The following is a 21,191-nucleotide window of genomic DNA, read 5'->3' as shown; positions in this document are numbered from 1 at the left end:
CACTTTGTCTCTATACTGACGCTTTTCTCCTGCCTTACGGAGGGAATAACTACACTGTTTGTATTCGGTCATGTTTCCAGTCGCCTTGCCATGATTAAATGCGGTGGTACGCGCTTTCAGTTTTGCACGAATGCTGCCATCAATCCACGGTTTCTGGTTAGGGAAGGTTTTAATAGTCACAGTGGGTACAACATATCTTATTGTAACGGATGTCGTCTGGAGATAGAGGAGGACCAAAGCGCAGCGTGGTAAGTGTCCATAACGTTTATTTTGAGACATAAACTGAACACTCTGAAATACAAAACAATAAACGTGAACGAAACCGAAACAGTACCGTGTGGCAACAAACACTCACACGAAAACAAACACCCACAACTAAAAAGTGAAACCCAGGCTATCTAAGTATGATTCTCAATCAGAGACAACTAACGACACCTGCCTCTGATTGAGAACCATACTAGGCTGAACTCAAAACCCCAACATAGAAAAACACACATAGACTGCCCACCCCAACTCACGCCCTGACCATACTAAATAAAGACAAAACAAAGGAAATAAAGGTCAGAACGTGACACCTATACACTTCCTTATAAACTCGCTCACTGAGTCAGTGTATACGCCAATGTTATTGTTTGAGGCTACCCGGAACATATCCCAGTCCACGTGATCGAAGCAATCTTGAAGCGTGGAATCCGATTGGTCTGACCAGCGTTGGATAAACCTAAGCACGGGCGTTTCTTGTTTTAGTTTCTGCCTATAGGAGGGGAGCAACAAGATGGAGTCATGGTCAGATTTGCCAAAAGGAGGGCGGGGGAGGGCCATGTATGCATCGTGGAAGTTAAAGGTAAAGTGTGTTACTCGCTCATGTACTGCAATTGATATGCTGATATAATTTAGGTAGCCTTGTTCTCAGATTAGCTTTGTTAAAATCCCCAGCTACAATAAATGCAGCCTCAGGATATATTGTTTCCAGTTTGCATAAATTCCAGTGAAGTTTCTTGATGGCCGTCTTGGTAACCGCTTGCGGGGGGATATACACGGCTATGACGATAACCGAGGAGAGTACTCTTGGAGATAATACGGTCAGCATTTGATTGTGAAGAATTCTATGTCAGGTGAACATGGTGTAATTGTTGTTACAATTACACCATGAGTCGTTAATCATGAAACATACACCACCGCCCTTCTCACCAGAGAGATGTTTGTTCCTGTCGGCGCGACACACTGAAAATCCCATTGGCTGTTTGGACTCCGACAGCATGCCCCTAGCTGGCCATGTGTCCGTGAAACAGAGTATGTTACAATCCCGGATATCTCTTTGGAAAGCAGCTCTTGCCCTATTTTCATAGATTTTGTTAACTAGGGACTGGACATTAGTGAGTAATATACTTGGAAGCTGTGGGTGGTGTGCGCGCATCTGAAGCCTCACTAGAAGACCGCTCCGGCACCCTCCCCTCCAACGGCATTGTTTTGAGATCATCAAAAATTGATCACCATCAATAATCAAACTGTCAACACGGATACCATCATAAATATTCAACTGTCAACACGGACATCATCATAAATATTCAAACTGTCAAGACGGACATCATCAAAAGTATTCTGACTGTCAACACGGACATCACCATCAATAATCAAACTGTCAACACGGATACCATCATAAATATTCAACTGTCAACACGGACATCATTATAAATATTCAAACTGTGGGGGAAAAAAGTATCCATGAAAAAAACGAAAAAAAAGAAGAAAAAAAAACGAAATTATCTGCAGAAAAAAACACAAAAAACACTTGAGTATTATTTTCTCTCCCACTTTACTTTGAATAAAACACCCACAAAGCACCAGCAGCAGCAGCTGTAGCAGGGAGCATACATTTAAATAATCCTATCGAGCAGGGAGAAGACAGTTGATGTGTAATAAAGGACTGAAAGGGATGCTGTGGAAAGCAATGTCCCACGCTTGTTGACCTTTACTCTCTTACGATGTGTCTCAAATGACACCCTATTCTCTTTATAGTGCCTTCTTTTTGACCAGGGCCTATATAGGGAATAGGGTGCCATTTAGGATGCATCCTTAGATAATGTAAATGACTCACTCTGAGCTATAACCAAATGGCACCCTATTCCATATGTAGTGCACTACTTTTGATCAGAGCCCCATTATGAGCCCTGGTCAAAAGTAGTGAATGACACAGGGAATATGGTGCCATTTGGGACGTAGCATTTTGTCTGGTAGTGAATGGGAATGACTCATTCTAACCTAAACCACTGTGGAAACATCTGGCAGTGCAGAGTAGAAGAGAGTAGCGTAGAGTCTAATGTCAACACGGATGAAACATTCTAACGTTTGTAAAAAAAATATATATACAGTATATATATAAAAAATAAAACACTAATATACACTAAACAAGTATGTGGATACACCTTCAAATTAGTGGATTCGGCTATTTCAGCCACACCCGTTGCTGACAGGTTTATAAAATCAAGCACACAGCCATGCAATCTCCATAGACAAACATTGGCAGTGGAATGGTATTCCTGAAGAGCTCAGTGACTTTCAACGTGGAACTGTCATAGGATGCCACCTTTCCAACAAGTCAGTTCATAAAATGTCCTGCTAGAACTGCCCTGGTCAACTTGCTTCCATTCAGCCACAAGAGCATTAGTGAGGTCGGGCACTGATGTTGGACGATTAGGCCTGGCTCACAGTCTGAGTTACAATTCACCCCAAAGGTGTTTGATGGGGTTGAGGTCAGGGCTCTGTGCAGGCCAGTCAAGTTCTTCCACACCAATCTCGACAAACCATTTTTGTGAAGTGGAAACGTCTAGAAGCAACAACGGCTCAGTCGCAATGTGGTAGGCCACACAGAACAGGGCCACCGAGTGCTGAATCGTTTGGATAAATTGTCTGTCCTTGGTTACAACATTCACTACCGAGTTCCAAACTTCCTCTGGAAGTAATGCCAGTACAATAACTGTTCGTCGGGAGCTTCATGAAATGGGTTTCCATGGCCGAGCAGCCGCACACAAACCTAAGATCACCATGAGCAATGCCAAGTGTCAGCTGGAGTGGTGTAATGCTTGCCGCCATTGGACTCTGGAGCAGTGGAATCCTATTCTCTGGAGTGATGAATCACACTTCACCATCTGGCAGTCTGAAGGAAGAATCTGGATTTGGCAGATGCCAGGTGACCACTACCTGCCCAAATGGATAAAGTCTAGTAGAGGAGGAATAATGGTCTGGGGCTGTTATTCATGGTTCAGGCCCTTTAGTTCCAGTGAATGGAAATCTTAACACTATCTTAACACATACAATGATATTCTAGACGATTCTGTGCTTCCAACTTTGTGGCAACAGTTTGGAGAAGGCCCTTTCCTGTTTCAGCATGACAATGCCCCCGTGCACAAAGCAAGGTCCACACAAAAATACCTTTGGGATGAATTGGAACACCGACTGTGAGCCAGGCCTAATCGTCCAACATCAGTGCCCGACCTCACTAATGCTCTTGTTCCAACATCTAGTGGAAAGCCTTGCCAGAAGATTGAAGGCTGTTTTCGCAGTTTTTGTTTTTATGCCCATGATTTTGGAATGAGATGTTTGACGAAGAGGTGTCCACATACTTATGGTCATGTAGTGTATCTTGATTAGATAAGTATTCTACCCCATGAGTCAATACATATTAGAATCGCCTTTGGCAGTGATTACAGCTGTGAGTCTTTCTGGGTAAGTCTCTAAGAGCGTTCCACAGCCAATAAACTATGTAACTGTTCTATAGTCACCAATGGCCTGGGTAAGTCTCTAAGAGCGTTCCACAGCCAATAAACTCTGTAACTGTTCTAAAGTCACCATCGGCCTCATGGTGAAATCCCTGAGTGGTTTCCATCCTCTCTGGCAACTGAGTTAGGAAGGACGCCTGTATCTGTGTAGTGACTGGGTGTATTGATACACCACCCAACATGTAATTAATAACTGCACCATGCTAAAGGATATTCAATGTCTGCTTTTTATTTTTTTTTACCCATCTACCAATGGGTGCCCTTCTTTGTGAGGCATTGGAAAACCTCCCTGATAATAGATAATTGTATGTGTGGGGTACAGAGATGAGGAAGTCATTCTAAAATCTTGTTAAACACTATTATTGCACACATAGAGTCCATGCAACTTATGTGACTTGTTTAGGCTTGCCATAAAACAGGTGTTGAATTATTTAGAGTCAAGACTTCTCAGCTTTTCATTTTGTAAATATTTTGAAAAACACAATTCCACTGTGACATTATGGGGTATTGTGTGTAGGCCAGTGACACAAAATTAAGGCTGTAACAACGAAATGTGGAAAATGTCAAGGGGTGTGAATACTTTCTGAAGGCACTGTAGCTGTGTGTGTTTGTGCAATACACAAACACTCCAGGCCTTTAACAGACCAGGACAGGACAGGACAGGACAGACAGACACACTGACATTCAGCTAATTACAACATGAAAGTGAATAATACAGCAACAGTATATTCTGTTTCATTTACAGTTTACATCTAAATACAATTTAGCTGTCATCTTGTATTGTATCATTCATATTTATCCATCCTTCATTTAACCAGAGAAGTCCCACTGATGTTTACATTTTTTTCCCCAATTGAGCCCTGGCCAAGAGCTGCATCCATATAGTTACAATGAGACACACAACACAGCATACTGTATAACACCCAGATACAAACAGTGCAAAGGCAATACGAGATGCTTAGAGAAGCACTGCTGCAAATATTGCAAATATTTAGTGGAGCCAACATGGAGCCAACATGGCCCCCCAGTGGCATTTATCTTTGTGTCTTCATCTATACCAACATGGAGCCAACATGGCCCCCCAGTGGCATCTATCTTTATGTCTTCATCTATACCAACATGGAGCCAACATGGCCCTCCTGTGGCATCTATCTTTATGTCTTCATCTATACCAACTTTGAGCCAACATGGCCCCCCAGTAGCATCTATCTTTATGTCTTCATCTATGGGTGTGTTTGTAAATTCACTCTGACTATCTCCACTGATTTCAGAGCACTCTCGTCTGTGTGTCAAAGCGCAGAATCACTGGCGAATTTATGAACGCTCAACACCCGTTGAATATGACCGGTGCCAGTAAACGTTGGCAAAAAATAGTAATTAAATTGTTCCCACCAGCACAGTCACAGTCACCAACGCTCTGGATAACATAAAAACTGCCTAACCAGCTCTGCTAGGGCAGGTAAAATTGTCAGAGTGAGCTGGTCTCTCATTTGTGTCTGGAAGTAGCTAGCAAGCTAGCCAACGTTAGCCAGTTAGCTTGGGTGCTTGACTGCTGTTGTGTGGTCAGAACGCTCAGATCAACCCTACTCCTCGGCCAGAGCATCCAGTGTGCGCTCTGAATGCTACGAGAGCGATTTTTACAAACTAAAAATCTGGCAACACTCTTAATTTACGAACGCCCCGAGCACACTCTGCGCGCACTCTGGCACTCCAGATTGAATTTACGAACAAACCCTATATCAACATGGAGCCAACATGGCCCCCAGTAGCTTCTATCTTTACGTCTTCATCTATATCAACATGGAGCCAACATGGCCCCCAGAAGCTTCTGTCTTTATGTCTTCATCTATATCAAGCTAACCCCAGTAGCTTCAAATTTGATTTGTCACATACACATGGTTAGCAGATGTTAATGCGAGTGTAGCAAAATGCTTGTGCTTCTAGTTCCGACAATGCAGTAATATCTAACAAGTAATATATCCTAACAATTTCACAACAACTACCAAGTATAAAGGAATGAATAAGAATATGTACATAAAAATATATGAATGAGTGATGGCCGAACAGCATAGGCAAGATGCAGTAGATGGTATAGAGTACAGTATATACATATGAGATGAGTAATGTAGGGTATGTAAACATGATATAAAGTGGCATTGTTTAAAGTTGCTAGTGATACATTTATTACATACATTTTTCCATTATTAAAGTGGTTAGAGTTGAGTCAGTATGTTGGCAGCAGCCACTCAATGTTAGTGATGGCTGTTTAACAGTCTGATGACCTTGAGATAGAAGCTGTTTGTCTGTCTCTCGGTCCCAGCTTTGATGCACCTGTACTGACCTCACCTTCTGGATGATAGCGGGGTGAACAGGCAGTGGCTCGGGTGGTTGTTGTCCTTGATGATCTTTTCGGCCTTCCTGTGACATCGGGTGGTGTAGGTGTCCTGGAGGGCAGGTAGTTTGCCCCTCGGTGATGCGTTGTGCAGACCTCACTACCCTCTGGAGAGCCTTGCGGTTTTGGGGCCGGAGCAGTTGCCGTATCAGGCGGTGATACAGCCTGACAGGATGTTCTCGATTGTGCATCTGTAAAAGTTTGTGAGGGTTTTTGGTGACAAGCCAAAATTCTTCAGCCTCCTGAGGTTGAAGAGGCGCTGCTGCGCCTTCTTCATCACGCTGTCTGTGTGGGTGGACCAATTCAGTTGGTCCGTGGTGTGTACATTGAGGATCTTAAAACTTCCCACCTTCTCCACTACTGTCCCGTTGATGTGGATAGGGGGGTGCTACCTCTGCTGTTTCCTGAAGTCCACAATCATCTCCTTTGTTTTGTTGACATTGAGTGTGAGGTTATTTTCCTGACCCCACACTCCGAGGGCCCTCACCTCCTCCCTGTAGGCCGTCTCGTCATTGTTGGTAATCAAGCCTATCACTGTAGTGTCATCTGTAAACTTGATGATTGAGTTGGAGGCGTGCATGGCCACGCAGTCATGGGTGAACAGGGAGTACAGGAGAGGGCTGAGAACGCACCCTTGTGGGGCCCGTGTGTTGAGGATCAGCGGGGTGGAGATGTTGTAACCTACACTCACCACCAGGGGGCGGCACGTCAGGAAGTTCAGGACCCAGTTGCACAGGGCGGGGTCGAGACCCAGGGTCTCGAGCTTAATAACGAGTTTGGAGGGTACTATGGTGTTAAATGCTGAGCTGTAGTCGATGAACAGCATTCTTACATAGGTATTCCTCTTGTCCAGATGGGTTAGGGCAGTGTGCAGTGTGATTGTGATAGCTTTGTCTGTGGACCTATTGGGGCGGTAAGCAAATTGGAGTGGGTCTAGGGTGTCAGGTAGGGTGGAGGTGATATGGTCCTTGACTAGTCTCTCAAAGCCCTTCATGATGACGGAAGTGAGTGCTACGGGGCGGTAGTCGTTTAGCTCTATATTTGTCTTCATCCATGTCAAAATGGAGCCAACATGGCCCCCAGTATCTTCTATATTTATGTCTTCATCCATATCAAAATGGAGTCAACATGGCCCCCAGTATCTTCTATATTTATGTCTTCATCCATATCCAAATGGAGCCAACATGGCCCCCAGCAACTTCTATATTTATGTCTTCATCCATATCCAAATGGAGCCAACATGGCCCCCAGTATCTTCTATATTTATGTCTTCATCCATATCAAAATGGAGTCAACATGGCCCCCAGTAGCTTCTATATTTGTCTTCATCCATATCAAAATGGAGCCAACATGGCCCCCAGTATCTTTGTCTTCAGCTATTTCAACAGCAGCGGAGTACCTCTCCTTCTACCCCTTTACAAGATTCAATGAAGATAATTAACTAGCTAGCTTCCTCTCCTCTCCTCTCCCCTCCTGTCAGTCAGAATATGCAGTCTCTAGTGTCCCAAATGGCACCCTATTCCCTATATAGTACATTACTTTTGACCAGCAGGGATCTTTTGTTTCTTGGCGAATGGAAATTACTCAGTCAGAGCTATAACCTATGGGCCCTGGTCAAAAGCAGTCCACTTTATAGGGAGTAGACAGGGTGTCATTTGGGATGCAGGCTGTAAATCTGTCTCTGACCCCTATAACATTGACATGTTCCTTTGCCTTTTAATCTCTCTCTCCTGTCTGGTTGAAGGGATAAATAAACCCTGCATTGTAGTGGAAACATATCAATAATTCTGCCAGTTGATTTCATAGGGAGAGTGGAGACGTCACCTCCCTGTGTCTATTGAGCAGTGTGTGTGTGTGTGTGTGTGTGTGTGTGTGTGCATATGTGTTTGGTGTGTGTGTGTATGTGTTTGGTGTGTGTGTGTGTGTTTAGTGTGTGTGTTTGGTGTGTGTTTTTATGGGCATCACAGTGTGTTGGAACTCAAGGTCAGACAGGAGAGACAGGAGACACTTTAGTGGAATCCTAATGCAGTGGGAAAGGTTCTACAGGTCTTCATCTTAAAGAGAAGAATCTGGAATCTTTCTGATAAGAAATCAACTCCAACAAATCAGCTCATTTGGCAACAGATTTTCATGTGAATATTCTAAAATCTGCATTATAAAATATGTGCATTTTCCCACCAGTTGTGTTTGATGCGTAGTGCACACAAAATGTGCTTTCTCGCTTAGGTTTTCATGTAACGAATAAAAAATTCTATGTGTTTCCATCGTATTTTCAACTCTGCCGAATGATTTGTCACAAAAACTACTGCATTGAATAGCAAATGTGTCTAATCTGGTCTTGGCACCTGTGCTCTAGCCAACAGCTCACAGATACAGTGTGATTAGGCTGTGTGAGTAGGCTATGTGGGTAGGCGGTGTGGGTAGGCTGTGTGGGTAGGCTGTGTGAGTAGGCTGTGTGAGTAGGCTGTGTGGGTAGGCTGTGTGGGTAGGCTGTGTGAGTAGGCTGTGTGAGTAGGCTGTGTGGATAGGCTGTGTGGGTAGGCTGTGTGAGTAGGCTGTGTGAGTAGGCTGTCTGGGTAGGCTGTGTGGGTAGGCTGTGTGAGTAGGCTGTGTGAGTAGGCTGTGTGGGTAGGCTGTGTGAGTAGGCTGTGTGAGTAGACTGTGTGAGTAGGCTGTGTGGATAGGCTGTGTGGGTAGGCTGTGTGAGTAGGCTGTGTGAGTAGGCTGTGTGAGTAGGCTGTGTGGGTAGGCTGTGTGGGTAGGCTGTGTGAGTAGGCTGTATGAGTAGGCTGTGTGGGTAGGCTGTGTGGATAGGCTGTGTGGGTAGGCTGTGTGGGTAGGCTGTGTGAGTAGGCTGTGTGAGTAGGCTGTGTGAGTAGGCTAGTCTACATGATGAGATTATTATGGATAATCATTGATCATCATGTCACCAGAATAAGACCCTGGATATTGATTGGAAAAGAGCATCAAGCTCATCACCGTGCTTTTTCACCACCCTGTGAAGTTCATCATAATTTATTTCATCTGTAGTCTAATAAACTGCATGGTTTCCTAAGTCGTAGTGGGAGGACCACACAACATGTCATCGCGTGACTCCAAGTTGACTTTGAAAAGACTGGTTATTATATCAATATTTGCGCATTAAGGTGTTTCACCATTTCATAGACACAAAAGAAATCCTACCATGTTGGCAGACAAATTATCTGTCGGCATTTATAAAATTGTACTAGAACTTCCTGTTTCTATCACAGCTGTCGTACGGTAGTGTGTCTAACAGTGTGTGTGGGCGGGTCTGAAAGGGGCATATGTGTGTTTCTTTCTGTGTGTGTGTGTGTGTGTCTTTCTCTGTGTGTGTGTGTGTGTGTGTGTGTGTGTGTGTGTGTGTGTGTGTGTGTGTGTGTGTGTGTGTGTGTGTGTGTGTGTTTCATTATGGCCCACCCCTCAGTGGACCCAAACAAAGTTTGGTAACAGAATGATGGAAAAAACAGCACAAACCGTCATACCGTGGAATAGACATCCCACACCTACTGATGAGTCAGAGTTTAGACATCCAACACCTACTGATGAGAGTCAGAGTCTAGACATCCAACACCTACTGATGAGTCAGAGTTTAGACATCCAACACCTACTGATGAGTCAGAGTTTAGACATCCAACACCTACTGATGAGTCAGAGTCTAGACATCCAACACCTACTGATGAGAGTCAGACTCTAGACATCCAACACCTAACGATGAGTCAGAGTTTAGACATCCAACACCTACTGATGAGAGTCAGAGTCTAGACATCCAACACCTAATGATGAGTCAGAGTTTATGCATCCAACACCTACTGATGAGAGTCAGAGTCTAGACATCCAACACCTACTGATGAGTCAGAGTTTAGACATCCAACACCTACTGATGAGAGTCAGAGTTTAGACATCCAACACCTACTGATGAGAGTCAGACTCTAGACATCCAACACCTAACGATGAGTCAGAGTTTAGACATCCAACACCTACTGATGAGAGTCAGAGTCTAGACATCCAACACCTAACGATGAGTCAGAGTTTATGCATCCAACACCTACTGATGAGAGTCAGAGTCTAGACATCCAACACCTACTGATGAGTCAGAGTTTAGACATCCAACACCTACTGATGAGAGTCAGAGTTTAGACATCCAACACCTACTGATGAGAGTCAGAGTTTAGACATCCAACACCTACTGATGAGAGTCAGAGTCTAGACATCCAACACCTACTGATGAGTCAGAGTTTAGACATCCAACACCTACTGATGAGAGTCAGAGTTTAGACATCCAACACCTAACGATGAGAGTCAGTCTAGACATCCAACACCTAACGATGAGTCAGAGTTTAGTTCTCCAACATCTAACAATGAGTTTAGAACTCAAACACATGATGATGAGTCAGAGTTTGGATAATACTGATGAGACATCAGAGTTGAAAAAAAATGGTGATCTGGGTTGCGTCCCAAACAACACACTATTTCCTATATTTCCAATGGGCCAGAAGTAGTGCACTGCATAGGGTGGCATTTGGGACACAGCCCTGGTGGTTTCTATCTCGCTGTGTTCCTGTGGAACAGCTTTAAAGAGAAGTGATGTTCACAGGTCTCTGTCTCTCTCCTTTAATCTACCATTGCACATCGCAAAATTATACTTTAGAATCTCAAACGTATTTTCTATCAGATGACCTCTAGTCTATATTATTAACCATTAGACATCGTTTTTGATATCCTCCATGTTTCACACCACTACAAGCACTGTTTAACATACAAATATAATCCACTGTGTCTTAACTATCAAGAGACGTCAGCTAAAGTATATTCTTGATTAAATTTTCACAATGCTCCATGTTCCCTCGATTTGTGTGTGATCAGCAAGGTTGAGGAGTGGAATCAGATGAGACAGATGACTTGTCACTACTGAGCTGGGACCCAATTTATCAAGCATCTCAGAGTAGGAGTGCTGATCTAGGATCAGGTCCTCCCTGTCCATAATAATCACAATGATTCATTATCTAAAATACAAAACTGATTCTAAATCAGCACTACAGTACTACATTCAGATACATTAGCTCCTCTGTAGATGGCAGCCTCATGTTGAAGACAGTTGATTTCATATAGTGTACATTAGCTCCTCTGTAGATGGCAGCCTCATGTTGAAGACAGTTGATTTCATATACTGTACATTAGCTCCTCTGTAGATGGCAGCCTCATGTTGAAGACCGTTGATTTCATATACTGTACATTAGCTCCTCTGTAGATGGCAGCCTCATGTTGAAGACCGTTGATTTCATATACTGTACATTAGCTCCTCTGTAGCTGGCAGCCTCATGTTTAAGTAAAACACCGTATGGCAGCACTACTGTATAAAATGTGCAGTAAAGCGATGCCATAGTCTAAATATGTAACCAACATGGCACTATGTCACAATGATTCTCAGTTAATCATCTTCAATGTCAAATATCCAGGTTATTAAGGAAGTAATCATTAACATTGCAACGGTACAAAATGAATGTGTGGGGGTCTGGTCTTCAATACTGTACATGGGCATTGCCGTGGTAAAGGGAAAGGGGGATACCTAGTTAGTTGTACAACTGAATGTATTCAACTTCGGCGCCCAGGGATCGGTAGGTTAACTGTCTTGTTCAGGGGCAGAATGAGAGAAGTTTACCTTTTTACCTCATCTCGGGGATTTGATCGAGCAACCTTTCGGCCCAACGCTCTAACCACTAGAAGTAGGGGTGCTGAGGGTACTGCAGAACCCCCTGAAAAATCTGAATAAAAAAATATACTAATACAGAATATATATATACAGTTGAAGTCGGAGGTTTACATACACTTAGGTTGGAGTCATTAGAACTCGTTTCTCAACCACTCCACACATTTCTTGTTAACAAACTATAGTTTTGGCAAGTTGGTTAGGACATCTACTTTGTGTATGACACCAAGTAATTTTTACAACAATTGTTTACAGACAGATTATTTCACTGTATCCCAATTCCAGTGGGTCAGAAGTGTACAAAAAATAAGTTGACTGTGCCTTTAAACAGCTTGGAAAATTCCAGAAAGTAATTCCATGGATTTATAAGCTTCTGATAGGCTAATTGACATCATTTGAGTCAATTGGAGGTGTACATGTGGATGTATTTCAAGGCCTACCTTCAAACTCAGTGCCTGAGTAAAAGCTGAAATAAATAATTCTCTCTACTATTACTCTGACATTTCACATTCTTCAAATAAAGTGGCCTCAAAAATAACAATGTACATCAGGCGATTTTTCTGATATAATTAAATTCTCACTTTCAGTCCACGAGAATCCAATTTTATATTTTCAATAGTAAACTGACAGTGCATCACAAATGGTACCCTGTTCCTTATAAATTACCATATGATGTACTTTCATAATTTATAATTTATGTGTTTTATTTAAATTTGTGTGAGAGAGATGGGAGTGAGAGAGAAATAGAGAGTAGGTTTTGTGAGTGTAATGCTTACTGTTTATTTCACTTTTGTTTATTGTCTATTTCACTTGTTTTGGCAATATAAACATATGTTTCCCATGCCAATAAAGCCCTTTCAATTCAAATGTAGGCAACATGTGAATAGGAAGAGTAGGTCAACTCAGACAAAAGACTGAACAGATGTCCGTTTGATATCCCTCCCTCCCTCCCTCCCTCCCTCCCTCCCTCCCTCCCTCCCTCCCTCCCTCCCTCCCTCCCTCCCTCAGCATGCCAGTCAGAAGAGTCAAGGCTTTCAAATGCACAGATTTCCCAGCACTTAGGTGTGTTTTATAGGCATAGGGGACAATAGCATATCAAGCATGTTTGATCATATATTTGGAGTGTGCACCTTCAACAATGTTCAAATGGTGTTCCATGAAAGCCGTTTGAGGTCAGCCACTTAGTGCAAATGTTCAACAGTGTCATCTTTTTAAAAAACACACTTGAATCAATTGCCATGAGCAAAACATTAACAGCAAAGCTTAAAAACAATATTTTTCATAACTAAAGCACTGATAAGTCATTTTAAAGAGCCAAATCACTTTGGCTCTACACCTCCTCCTCTACCCATTTATGTCCAGGTAATAATATTATTGTCCAACAAAGCAGAAGTATTATTATTATTATAAAGTAATTTGATCCGAGATCGGCAAGGTCACCCCAGGGGGAAAAATGAAATTGTTCAATGTAAAAATGAAGAAAAAAAAAAGCTACACAGCAGGCAATTGTGGCGATGAATCACACAGATACAGAGCTTTTATGTACAAAGCAGTCTTGGATGCACATGCAATATGCCACTGTAGACTAGGCAGACCACATGCAATATGCTAGCTCAAAGTGACTGCCACTGTAGACTAGGCAGACCACATGCAATGTGCTAGCTCAAAGTGACTGCCACTGTAGACTAGGCAGACCACATGCAATATGCTAGCTCAAAGTGACTGCCACTGTAGACTAGGCAGACCACATGCAATATGCTAGCTCAAAGTGACTGCCGCTGTAGACTAGGCAGACCACATGCAATATGCTAGCTCAAAGTGACTGCCACTGTAGACTAGGCAGACCACATGCAATGTGCTAGCTCAAAGTGACTGCCACTGTAGACTAGGCAGACCACATGCAATATGCTAGCTCAAAGTGACTGCCACTGTAGACTAGGCAGACCACATGCAATATGCTAGCTCAAAGTGACTGCCGCTGTAGACTAGGCAGACCACATGCAATATGCTAGCTCAAAGTGACTGCCACTGTAGACTAGGCAGACCACATGCAATGTGCTAGCTCAAAGTGACTGCCACTGTAGACTAGGCAGACCACATGCAATATGCTAGCTCAAAGTGACTGCCACTGTAGACTAGGCAGACCACATGCAATATGCTAGCTCAAAGTGACTGCCACTGTAGACTAGGCAGACCACATGCAATATGCTAGCTCAAAGTGACTGCCACTGTAGACTAGGCAGACCACATGCAATATGCTAGCTCAAAGTGACTGCCACTGTAGACTAGGCAGACCACATGCAATATGCTAGCTCAAAGTGACTGCCACTGTAGACTAGGCAGACCACATGCAATATGCTAGCTCAAAGTGACTGCCACTGTAGACTAGGCAGACCACATGTTTTTTAACCCTCCCTGTTATTTTGTTGTAAAATGGTGCAAAAACACTTTTGAAGTAATTTATTAAAGGCTTGAGAGAGAGATGGTGAGAGAGATAGGTAGAGAGAGAGGAAGATAGAAGGAAGGAGAGGAGGGGAAGAGAAAACAGTGCTGACTCAAACTTGAATAAAATAAAATGACAATATGTTTCACTCCTGTGGTGCTTTCACTGCTGTAGATTCCCAGATGATCTGAGATCAGTGATCATGACTGATGTTATTGTTGCTGGTATTATTACATCTTTTCATGACTGAAATTTCTCAACACAACCATGCTGACTCATATTCTGCTACTGATCAGCTACTGTACACTAACACACACACACACACACACACACACACACACACACACACACACACACACACACACACACACACACACACACACACACACACACACACACACACACACACACACACACACACACACACACACACACACACACACACACTGTTTTGAAGCCATGTTTTTGGTCTTGTCTTTTCTTTGTAATTACTGTACATAAATGCAAAATATAACAAATCAAAGCTAAGTGAAGTTATGATGCTATCCCCAACATGCCAGTTTGCCCCTTCATCATCTCTAAGAGAACACCTCAGGTTTTATCATCTCTCTAAGAGAACACCTCAGGTTTTATCATCTCTCTAAGAGAACACCTCAGGTTTTATCATCTCTCTAAGAGAACACCTCAGGTTTTATCATCTCTCTAAGAGAACACCTCAGGTTATCATCTCTAAGGGAACACCTCAGGTTTTATCATCTCTCTAAGAGAACACCTCAGGTTATCATCTCTAAGGGAACACCTCAGGTTTTATCATCTCTCTAAGGGAACACCTCAGGTTTTATAATCTCTCTAAGAGAACACCTCAGGTTTTATCATCTCTCTAAAGGAACACCTCAGGTTTTATCATCTCTCTAAGAGAACACCTCAGGTTTTATAATCTCTCTAAGAGAACACCTCAGGTTTTATAATCTCTCTAAGAGAACACCTCAGGTTATCATCTCTAAGGGAACATCTCAGGTTTTATCATCTCTAAGGGAACACCTCAGGTTTTATCATCTCTCTAAGGGAACACCTCAGGTTTTATCATCTCTCTAAGGGAACACCTCAGGTTTTATAATCTCTCTAAGAGAACACCTCAGGTTTTATCATCTCTCTAAAGGAACACCTCAGGTTTTATCATCTCTCTAAGAGAACACCTCAGGTTTTATAATCTCTCTAAGAGAACACCTCAGGTTTTATAATCTCTCTAAGAGAACACCTCAGGTTATCATCTCTAAGGGAACATCTCAGGTTTTATCATCTCTAAGGGAACACCTCAGGTTTTATCATCTCTCTAAGGGAACACCTCAGGTTTTATCATCTCTAAGGGAACATCTCAGGTTTTATCATCTCTCTAAGAGAACATCTCAGGTTTTATCATCTCTCTAAGAGAACATCTCAGGTTTTATCATCTCTCTAAGGGAACACCTCAGGTTTTATCATCTCTCTAAGAGAACACCTCAGGTTTTATAATCTCTCTAAGAGAACACCTCAGGTTTTATCATCTCTCTAAGGGAACACCTCAGGTTATCATCTCTAAGGGAACACCTCAGGTTTTATCATCTCTCTAAGAGAACATCTCAGGTTTTATCATCTCTCTAAAGGAACACCTCAGGTTTTATAATCTCTCTAAGAGAACACCTCAGGTTTTATCATCTCTCTAAAGGAACACCTCAGGATTAATCATCTCTCTAAGGGAACACCTCAGGTTTTATCATCTCTCTAAGAGAACACCTCAGGTTTTATCATCTCTCTAAGAGAACACCTCAGGTTTTATCATCTCTCTAAGAGAACACCTCCGGTTTTATCATCTCTCTAAGGGAACACCTCAGGTTTTATAATCTCTCTAAGGGAACACCTCAGGTTTTATAATCTCTCTAAGAGAACACCTCAGGTTTTATCATCTCTCTAAGAGAACACCTCAGGTTTTATAATCTCTCTAAGAGAACACCTCAGGTTTTATAATCTCTCTAAGAGAACACCTCAGGTTTTATCATCTCTCTAAGAGAACACCTCAGGTTTTATCATCTCTCTAAGAGAACACCTCAGGTTTTATCATCTCTCTAAGGGAACACCTCAGGTTTTATCATCTCTCTAAGAGAACACCTCAGGTTTTATCATCTCTCTAAGAGAACACCTCAGGTTTTATCATCTCTCTAAGAGAACACCTCAGGTTTTATCATCTCTCTAAGAGAACACCTCAGGTTTTATCATCTCTCTAAGGGAACACCTCAGGTTTTATCATCTCTCTAAGAGAACACCTCAGGTTTTATCATCTCTCTAAGAGAACACCTCAGGTTTTATCATCTCTCTAAGAGAACACCTCAGGTTTTATCATCTCTCTAAGAGAACACCTCAGGTTTTATCATCTCTCTAAGGGAACATCTCAGGTTTTATCATCTCTCTAAGAGAACATCTCAGGTTTTATCATCTCTCTCTAAGGGAACACCATAGCTTTTTATCATCTCTCTAAGAGAACACCTCAGGTTTTATCATCTCTCTAAGAGAACATCTCAGGTTTTATTATCTCTAAGGGAACATCTCAGGTTTTATCATCTCTCTAAGAGAACATCTCAGGTTTTATCATCTCTCTAAGAGAACATCTCAGGTTTTATCATCTCTCTCTAAGGGAACATCTCAGGTTTTATCATCTCTCTAAGAGAACATCTCAGGTTTTATTATCTCTAAGGGAACATCTCAGGTTTTATAATCTCTCTAAGGGAACATCTCAGGTTTTATCATCTCTCTAAGAGAACATCTCAGGTTTTATTATCTCTAAGGGAACATCTCAGGTTTTATAATCTCTCTAAGGGAACACCTCAGGTTTTATCATCTCTCTAAGGGAACACCTCAGGTTTTATCATCTCTCTAAGGGAACACCTCAGGTTATATCATCTCTCTAAGGGAACACCTCAGGTTTTATCATCTCTCTAAGGGAACATCTCAGGTTTTATCATCTCTAAGGGAACATCTCAGGTTTTATCATCTCTAAGAGAACACCTCAGGTTTTATCATCTCTCTAAGAGAACACCTCAGGTTTTATCATCTCTCTAAGGGAACATCTCAGGTTTTATCATCTCTCTAAGGGAACACCTCAGGTTTTATCATCTCTCTAAGGGAACAACTCAGGTTTTATCATCTCTAAGGGAACACCTCAGGTTTTATCATCTCTAAGGGAACACCTCAGGTTTTATCATCTCTCTAAGGGAACACCTCAGGTTTTATCATCTCTAAGGGAACACCTCAGGTTATCATCTCTAAGGGAACACCTCAGGTTATCATCTCTAAGGGAACACCTCAGGTTTATCATCTCTCTAAGGGAACATCTCAGGTTTATCAGCTCTAAGGGAACACCTCAGATTTTATTATCTCTCTAATGGAATGATAGAAGTGCTGGTCTAGGATCAGGTTCCTCCTGTCCATGTGATCTTATTCATTGTGATCTAAAAGGCTAAACTGGTCCTAGATCAGCAGTCTTACTATGAGAAGCTTAGTGAATACGGACTCTCCAATCCCCTTTCCATTGAAGTGATTTCACGGTTGAACATAAGGTATTTCATGAAAGGATCTCAAGATAATGGTGAATGGGCAGGCAGTGGGGAATAGGATGAGGGGTAAACACTCTACTTGACACCCAGCGTCATAACACGTTATGACACAGTAATGTGTCATTACTTGTCATAATATGGTCATAACACTGTCATTACCCATATAGTTACATCTGTTGTAACATATTGTGTTATTTTAAAGGCTGGCTATGACACCTACATAAAAGTGTAAAAATCCACATTTTTTCAAAAAAAATAAATTTCCCCAGCAAAAAAGGTTTCCTTTCGTTTTGAAAGTTTGTAATTCATTCTTTACAGTCATGTTAATTTTTCATTACATTTTAAATAACTTTCAGAAAATACACTTTATGACACTGTCACGTTCAGAAAATGTCATGTAACATAAAAATGCTATTGACAAGTAGGCTATGGAATGTTATGCCTTGTGTGGTTGGTTTTGTGGCTTTTGACATGCCTATGTAGGTGTCATAATCAGAGATAAAATAACACAATATATGTCACAACAGCTGTAAATACATGGGTCATGACAGTGTTATGACCATGTTATGACAAGTTACGTCAGCTGTTATGACATATTATGACATCGTTAGGATGAGGTAAGATACAATGGGGAATAGGATGAGGTACGATACAGAGGGGAATAGGATGAGGTAAGATACAGTGGGGAATAGGATGAGGTAAGATACAGTGGGGAATAGGATGAGGTAAGATACAGTGGGGAATAGGATGAGGTAAGATACAGTGGGGAATAGGATGAGGTAAGATACAGTGGGGAATAGGATGAGGTAAGATACAGTGGGGAATAGGATGAGGTAAGATACAGTGGGGAATAGGATGAGGTAAGATACAGTGGGGAATAGGATGAGGTAAGATACAGTGGGGAATAGGATGAGGTAAGATACAGTGGGGAATAGGATGAGGTAAGATACAGTGGGGAATAGGATGAGGTAAGATACAGTGGGGAATAGGATGAGGTAAGATACAGTGGGGAGTAGGATGAGGTAAGATACAGTGGGGAATAGGATGAGGTAAGATACAGTGGGGAATAGGATGAGGTAAGATACAGTGGGGAATAGGATGAGGTAAGATACAGTGGGGAATAGGATGAGGTAAGATACAGTGGGGAATAGGATGAGGTAAGATACAGTGGGGAATAGGATGAGGTAAGATACAGTGGGGAATAGGATGAGGTAAGATACAGTGGGGAATAGGATGAGGTAAGATACAGTGGGAATAGGATGAAGTAAGATACAGTGGGGAATAGGATGAGGTAAGATACAGTGGGAATATGATGAGGTAAGATACAGTGGGGAATAGTTAGAGATTGTGACTCTAGCTGCACCAAGGTCATCGGTTCAATTCCCGCAGGGATCATCACATACTGTACGAAAAATTTATGACTTACTATCCTGTAAGTAGCTTTGGTAAAATAGTCTGCTAAGTGGCATAGGTATATGAAGTAAAAGAGTCCGGTCAGTGAAAGGCCTGCTAAGTGGACCACACATGACCTCTCTGGTCATGGGTTCTAAAACCGCCCTGCGACCTTCCATTCTTCCCACATTTGTCTTCCTTCTTCAACTGACCTCTGTATTTATCCCAAAAATAAATAAAATAAGCACTTCTTACCGTATTCTGATGGATGTCTGCCTGTTAGTGTTGATGGTTTGGCCTGCGTCTGCATTCAACACCTGGACACCACTACATCCCAGTTTTACCACAGGGATCCCATCCTGGAGCAACACGTGGAGAAACCGATCACCTAAATTCTCTTCCCGAGCTGAAAAGAGCAGAGATAATACGATCAGTTCAAAATAATTTCAAAAGTGGCCTATTTTGGTTTGGATTTAGTGGCCTATATATGTCTATTCAGGCTATTCTTTAACAATTCTGATCTTCTCAAAGAAATCTCCGACTTCAACTACCAATTTGACGGAGATACAATATGTGAATAGGAATCGTTTGGAATTTAATTTAAAACCAATTTCCATCCTTTCAGCACCCACAATGCATTTCTATTAACAGAAAAATTATGTTGGATTGAATGAAAATAACAAAACAATTTTCCAGTAAGTTAAAATTGGAATTTCTTTCACAGCAGTACCTGACATGCAAGCTATTGAAAAGAGATGCATTATTTGTATCTTAAAAGAATGAGTCAATATTTCTGAATATTATACTGATATCCAGACACACTCTCTTTTGGGTCTTTTTATCACCAGAGACCAACTGGGCTTCAAACCAACCTCAAGGGACCAACTGGCTTAATCTGACTCTGGGAAACCAACCCAGAGGGACCAACTGGGCGGGGTTCCCCAGTTGGTGGTTCGTGGGCAATTTTTTTTCGGCCCCTCAAAATTGTTAGGGACATACAAGACTGTAAAAACAAGAGCAAATCAGCTCCAAGTTATTTTAATTTTGGAAACCTGTTACAAAGAATTCCCACGCATGATAGAGAGACACAGGCCAGCATCCTATTCAGTAATGACGTTGAGACTGGTGTTTTGGGCCTCCCGGGTGGCGCAGTGGTTAAGGGCGCTGTACTGCAGCGCCAGCTGTGCCACCAGAGACTCTGGGTTCGCGCCCAGGCTCTGGGAAAAAGTCCACAATTGGCCTAGCGTCGTCCGGGTTAGGGAGGGTTTGGCCGGTAGGGAAATCCTTGTCTCATCGCGCACCAGTAGCGGGCCGGACCACCTGTAGCGGGCCGGGCGCAGTGGGTGCTAACCAAGGTTGCCAGTTTACGGCTGGCAAACGACACATTGGTGCGGCTGGCTTCCGGGTTGGATGACGCTGTGTTAAGAAGCAGTGCGGCTTGGTTGGGTTGTGTATCGGAGGACTTCTTTCAACCTTCGTCTCTCCCGAGCCCGTACGGGAGTTGTAGCGATGAGACAAGACAATTGGATACCACGAAAATGGGTAGAAAAAGGGGTAAAATTAAAATGAAATTAAAAAAGAGACTATCTTTGAAGCTGCCAGTTGAGGACTTGTGAGGCGTCTGTTTCTCAAACATGCACTTGTCCTCTTGCTCAGTTGTGCACCGAAGCCTCCCACTCCTCTTTCTATTCTGGTTAGAGACAGTTTGTGCTGTTCTGCAAAGGGAGTAGCAATGTACGAGATTTCAGTTTATTGGCAATTTCTCGCATGGAATAGCCTTCATTTCTCAGAACAAGAATAGACTGACGAGTTTCAGAAGAAAGTTATTTTCAGCTGCGCTAACATAATTGCAAAAGGGTTTCTAATGATC

At 42.4% G+C, this 21,191-nt stretch overlaps 1 protein-coding gene across 1 annotated transcript in view; it reads right to left on the bottom strand.

The window, feature by feature from the left end:
• The window catches only part of LOC139381311 (eyes shut homolog), a 254,785-nt gene that overhangs the window by 86,325 nt on the left and 147,269 nt on the right, over positions 1 to 21,191 (bottom strand). The window contains exon 21 of the mRNA XM_071124763.1: positions 19,577 to 19,727. Coding sequence (XP_070980864.1) covers positions 19,577 to 19,727 — 151 coding nt within the window. The remainder of the gene's footprint in view (positions 1 to 19,576; positions 19,728 to 21,191) is intronic.

This window comes from Oncorhynchus clarkii, chromosome 23, assembly GCF_045791955.1.
Source record: "Oncorhynchus clarkii lewisi isolate Uvic-CL-2024 chromosome 23, UVic_Ocla_1.0, whole genome shotgun sequence".
Lineage (NCBI taxonomy): Eukaryota > Metazoa > Chordata > Actinopteri > Salmoniformes > Salmonidae > Oncorhynchus > Oncorhynchus clarkii.
The sequence above is the reverse complement of the archived record's forward strand: the minus strand, read 5'-3'. Positions and strand labels throughout refer to the sequence as shown.